At 45.0% G+C, this 6,000-nt stretch overlaps 1 protein-coding gene across 1 annotated transcript in view; it reads right to left on the reverse strand.

Moving 5' to 3' along the window:
• Positions 1-4,674: 4,674 nt before the first annotated feature.
• Positions 4,675-6,000, reverse strand: part of LOC311295662 (uncharacterized protein) — a 2,176-nt gene continuing 850 nt past the window's right edge. Inside the window, exons 1-2 of the mRNA XM_084417127.1 lie at positions 5,713-6,000; positions 4,675-5,514 (exon numbers count right to left, since the gene is read on the reverse strand). The exon at positions 5,713-6,000 is cut by the window's right edge and continues 850 nt beyond it. Coding sequence (XP_084273253.1) covers positions 4,715-5,514; positions 5,713-6,000 — 1,088 coding nt within the window. The 3' untranslated portion in view covers positions 4,675-4,714. The remainder of the gene's footprint in view (positions 5,515-5,712) is intronic.

Below are 6,000 nucleotides of genomic sequence, written 5' to 3' on the forward strand. Positions count from 1 at the left end.
CCATACGGTAATTCTCTACTGTGCGACAGAGAGTTGCGTGGTTATGACGCAATCGTTAGCCTATTTTTACAAAAACTGCATCTACGGGGCCATAGTGTAAGATACAAGGGGCCGTAACGTAAGATACAAGGGGCCGTAACGTAAGATACAAGGGGCCATAATGTAAGATACAAGGTAATGGAGCCATTTATACATTTTCGTGTTTCTTTAGTAATAAATAATGGACAAATGGAGTCTTTAAACGCCTCAGATGTAAAGTTATTCGCTGTCAAAGTGACACCAAAATGAATGGGAGTCAATGGAATGCTAACAGCAGGTGATGGTCTGCTAATCAATGGCGGCGCCCGGGAGAAGCTTCAATATTTTATGAAACCCTGCCCTCCTGCTTAAAACAACTAACTGAGCTAGCGATGACTCTCCTCTTCCTGATTTGCATCAGCTATGAAATCAGCATGATATGATTAGTTTCTAAAGCTGTCAATCATCTCACGTGAACCAACCAGACCATAAGGCTGTTCTAAATGACGCTGTCTGTGTATAGTTCCTTATTCTGAGCTACAAACACAACTAAACACATCTTTTCATCTGATTCAAGAAGCTAATAAATGCAGGATTCAAATATATCTGTTTTGTGTGTGTGATTTCTGTCCGATTTTGGTTATTTTATAGGAACAAAGAATGTTTACGTCCACTGGTGTGACAGCCATTTCCACCAGTGTGACGCTGATTTCATGTCACACTATAGGACAGTGCTGTCACACCAGTGGACATTTTCAAGATCAAGGCCAGTTTGCAGCCTAGTTATATGAGAGACAGTCTTCAATCCTGACTAACAGTGTTAAGGTTTACATTATTTTCAATAGTCAATCAATATAAATTGATGAAAATTTTCAGATCAATACTTAGATTATGTCACACCAAAGGACTGCATAATGGATCCCATTTCCAACAGTGCAAGGAAATAGCAATATTATGAAAATATTTGAAACAGGACTCACCTTGTGGGCAGTCCATGTACTCCAGTGAGGTCTACTGTACTTCCTGGATGAAGAAGGGCCCCTCTCAGTAATAGGGTGCCCAAATTAATGCCTGTTTTATATCTACAGAATGGCGTCACACCAGGTGGACACCAGTTTTGCGGACAAAATGTAATGCGTCACAATTATTTTAAATGGGGACCTTATGATTTATAACCTTTAGTTTCATTAAGTTAACACCGCTATAACATCTATTCAAGTATTTTAATGTATTTGGACTTATTTTTAATTTAATTACGGTAGTTTTAAGATAAGCAACGCTACCCCGGACAGTCACGCCAGTGGACAAATGTCATGTTTAAAACTAAATATTTACATATTTGAATTATAATACTCATTAATTACAGATGTATTAGTTCTGGAAGATTAAACTGTATATAACAACAGATATTTTAATTAAATATTATATATTTTTATTTATATTTGTCACCATGAACACAAAAATGTAGCGTCACGTCAACCACCCAGACACTGATCTACAGCACATCGAGGATGAGTGTGTGTGTGTGTGTGTGTGTGTGTGTGTGTGGACAGAGAGAGAGCAAAGGATCTGTAGACACTGTGATCTACAGCACATCGAGGATGAGTGTGTGTGTGTGTGTGTGTGTGTGTGGACAGAGAGAGAGCAGAGGATCTGTAGACACTGTGATCTACAGCACATCGAGGGTGTGTGTGTGTGTGTGTGTGTGTGTGTGTGTGTGTGGACAGAGAGAGAGCAGAGGATCTGTAGACACTGTGATCTACAGCACATCGAGGGTGTGTGTGTGTGTGTGTGTGTGTGTGTGGACAGAGAGAGAGCAGAGGATCTGTAGACACTGTGATCTACAGCACATCGAGGGTGTGTGTGTGTGTGTGTGTGTGTGTGGACAGAGAGAGAGCAGAGGATCTGTAGACACTGATCTACAGCACATCGTGTGTGTGTGTGTGTGTGTGTGTGGACAGAGAGAGAGCAGAGGATCTGTAGACACTGTGATCTACAGCACATCGAGGGTGTGTGTGTGTGTGTGTGTGGACAGAGAGAGAGCAGAGGATCTGTAGACACTGTGATCTACAGCACATCGAGGGTGTGTGTGTGTGTGTGTGTGGACAGAGAGAGAGCAGAGGATCTGTAGACACTGATCTACAGCACATCGAGGGTGTGTGTGTGTGTGTGTGTGTGTGTGTGTGTGTGTGTGTGTGTGTGTGTGTGTGTGTGTGTGTGTGGACAGAGAGAGAGAGCAGAGGATCTGTAGACACTGATCTACAGCACATCGAGGGTGTGTGTGTGTGTGTGTGTGTGGACAGAGAGAGAGCAGAGGATCTGTAGACACTGTGATCTACAGCACATCGAGGGTGTGTGTGTGTGTGTGTGTGTGTGTGTGGACAGAGAGAGAGCAGAGGATCTGTAGACACTGATCTACAGCACATCGTGTGTGTGTGTGTGTGTGTGGACAGAGAGAGAGCAGAGGATCTGTAGACACTGATCTACAGCACATCGAGGGTGTGTGTGTGTGTGTGTGTGGACAGAGAGAGAGCAGAGGATCTGTAGACACTGATCTACAGCACATCGAGGGTGTGTGTGTGTGTGTGTGTGTGTGTGTGTGGACAGAGAGAGAGCAGAGGATCTGTAGACACTGATCTACAGCACATCGAGGGTGTGTGTGTGTGTGTGTGGACAGAGAGAGAGCAGAGGATCTGTAGACACTGATCTACAGCACATCGAGGGTGTGTGTGTGTGTGTGTGTGTGGACAGAGAGAGAGCAGAGGATCTGTAGACACTGATCTACAGCACATCGAGGGTGTGTGTGTGTGTGTGTGTGTGTGGACAGAGAGAGAGAGCAGAGGATCTGTAGACACTGTGATCTACAGCACATCGAGGGTGTGTGTGTGTGTGTGTGTGTGTGTGTGTGTGTGTGTGTGTGTGTGTGTGTGTGTGTGGACAGAGAGAGAGCAGAGGATCTGTAGACACTGATCTACAGCACATCGACGGTGTGTTTGTGTATGTGTGTGTGTGTGGACAGAGAGAGAGCAGAGGATCTGTAGACACTGATCTACAGCACATCGAGGGTGTGTGTGTGTGTGTGTGGACAGAGAGAGAGCAGAGGATCTGTAGACACTGATCTACAGCACATCGAGGGTGTGTGTGTGTGTGTGTGTGTGTGTGTGGACAGAGAGAGAGCAGAGGATCTGTAGACACTGATCTACAGCACATCGAGGGTGTGTGTGTGTGTGTGTGTGTGTGTGTGTGTGTGTGTGTGTGTGGACAGAGAGAGAGCAGAGGATCTGTAGACACTGATCTACAGCACATCGAGGGTGTGTGTGTGTGTGTGTGGACAGAGAGAGAGCAGAGGATCTGTAGACACTGATCTACAGCACATCGAGGGTGTGTGTGTGTGTGTGTGTGTGGACAGAGAGAGAGCAGAGGATCTGTAGACACTGATCTACAGCACATCGAGGGTGTGTGTGTGTGTGTGTGTGTGTGTGTGTGTGTGTGTGTGTGTGTGTGGACAGAGAGAGAGAGCAGAGGATCTGTAGACACTGTGATCTACAGCACATCGAGGGTGTGTGTGTGTGTGTGTGTGTGTGTGTGTGTGTGTGTGTGTGTGTGTGTGTGTGTGTGTGTGTGTGTGTGTGGACAGAGAGAGAGCAGAGGATCTGTAGACACTGATCTACAGCACATCGACGGTGTGTTTGTGTATGTGTGTGTGTGTGGACAGAGAGAGAGCAGAGGATCTGTAGACACTGATCTACAGCACATCGAGGGTGTGTGTGTGTGTGTGTGGACAGAGAGAGAGCAGAGGATCTGTAGACACTGATCTACAGCACATCGAGGGTGTGTGTGTGTGTGTGTGTGTGTGTGTGGACAGAGAGAGAGCAGAGGATCTGTAGACACTGATCTACAGCACATCGAGGGTGTGTGTGTGTGTGTGTGTGTGTGTGTGTGTGTGTGTGTGGACAGAGAGAGAGCAGAGGATCTGTAGACACTGATCTACAGCACATCGAGGGTGTGTGTGTGTGTGTGTGTGTGTGTGTGTGTGTGGACAGAGAGAGAGAGCAGAGGATCTGTAGACACTGATCTACAGCACATCGAGGGTGTGTGTGTGTGTGTGTGTGTGTGTGTGTGTGTGTGGACAGAGAGAGAGCAGAGGATCTGTAGACACTATTATTATATATATGTTGATGCTTTGGACAGTCTATAAATAATTTAAGTAATAAAGCTCATTTGAAATAAAATTGAGAGAGAGAGAGATTTATTATTTTATATTTTCAATATAATTCAGATGTAGTCTCACATATAAAGGTGTTTAAGGACAATATGTACTATATTCTTTTTACATAAACCACATTACAGTTTTTAAACTTGTAGAAAATAATATAAAAGTTTTCTAAAACTATATGAAACAAACACGAATACTGCGTACATTTATAAACACTTGATACATTTTGTTTTTACATGTTTTTGTTGGTAACACTATTTTACAGTGTCATTGTTTACATTTACATTTACATTTAGTCATTTAGCAGACGCTTTTATCCAAAGCGACTTACAAATTAGGACTAAATAAAGCGAGTCATCATGAAGAGGCAAAAACAACAACAACGCAAGAAGTGCTCAGAATACAAAGTTCAGGCATTATTCAGAGTAGCATAAGTCTGATAAGTGATGTTTCAAAGGATTTTTTTTTTTTTTTTTTTTTTTATGAGGTTAAGTGCTCACGGAAGAGATGGGTTTTCAGCTGTTTTTTGAATGTTGCCAGTGATTCTGCATTCCGGATGAGGCCGGGGAGAGCGTTCCACCAGCATGGAGCTGTGAATGAGAATGTTCTGGAAAGTGATTTTGTGGCTCTCTGTGATGGAACCACGAGACGTCGCTCGTTGATCGATCGTAGGCGTCTGGTAGGGATGTAGACTCGTAGGAGTGAGTGAAAATAGTAGGGAGCTGAGCCTGTGATAGATCTGTAAGCAAGCGTCAATGCCTTGAATTTGATGCGAGCAGCGAGAGGTAGCCAGTGCAGAGAGATGAACAGAGGAGTGACGTGGGCCCTCTTGGGCTCGTTGAAGACAAGACGAGCTGCAGCATTTTGGATCATCTGTAGAGGTTTTGTTGCACATGCTGGAAGTCCGGCCAAAAGAGCATTACAGTAGTCAAGCCTAGAAATGACCAGGGCCTGGACCAGAAGTTGTGTTGCATGCTCAGTTAGGAAAGGCCTGATCTTCCTGATGTTGTGCAGTGCAAACCTGCATGATCGAGCTGTCTTTGAAATGTGATCTGTGAAGGACAGCTGGTCATCAAGCGTTACTCCGAGATTTCTGACCGACCTTGATGGGGTGATTGATGATGACTCTAGCTGGATGGTGAAGTCGTGTTGTATAGACGGATTGGCAGGGAGGATGAGAAGCTCAGTCTTTGCCAGGTTGAGCTGCAGGTGATGTTCCTTCATCCATGTGGAGATGTCCGCCAGACAGCTTGAGACCCGTGCAGCTACTGTGGGATCATCTGGTTGAAACGAGAGGAAGAGCTGTGTGTCATCAGCATAGCAGTGGTAGGAGAAGCCGTGTGCCTGTATGATGTGTCCCAGTGATGTAGTGTAGATGGAGAAGAGGAGGGGACCAAGAACTGAACCCTGGGGAACCCCTGTGGTCAGTTGATGTGCTCTGGATACCTCACCTCTCCATGCGACCTTGAAGGACCTACCTGTGAGATAGGACTCAAACCAGTGGAGTGAAGTTCCTGTGATGCCCAGTGATGAGAGGCTGGACATAAGGATCTGATGATTCACAGTGTCGAAGGCAGCAGACAGATCCAGGAGAATGAGGACTGAGGACTTGGAAGCAGCTTTAGCGATCCGTAGGGCTTCTGTGACTGACAGTAATGCAGTTTCTGTTGAATGCCCTTTCTTGAAGCCAGATTGGTTGACATCCAGCTGGTTGTTTAGAGACAAAAAGGATGTTATTTGGTTGAAAACAGCTCTTTCAAGTGTCT

Source organism: Rutilus rutilus, assembly GCF_951802725.1.
Source record: "Rutilus rutilus genome assembly, chromosome: 1".
Lineage (NCBI taxonomy): Eukaryota > Metazoa > Chordata > Actinopteri > Cypriniformes > Leuciscidae > Rutilus > Rutilus rutilus.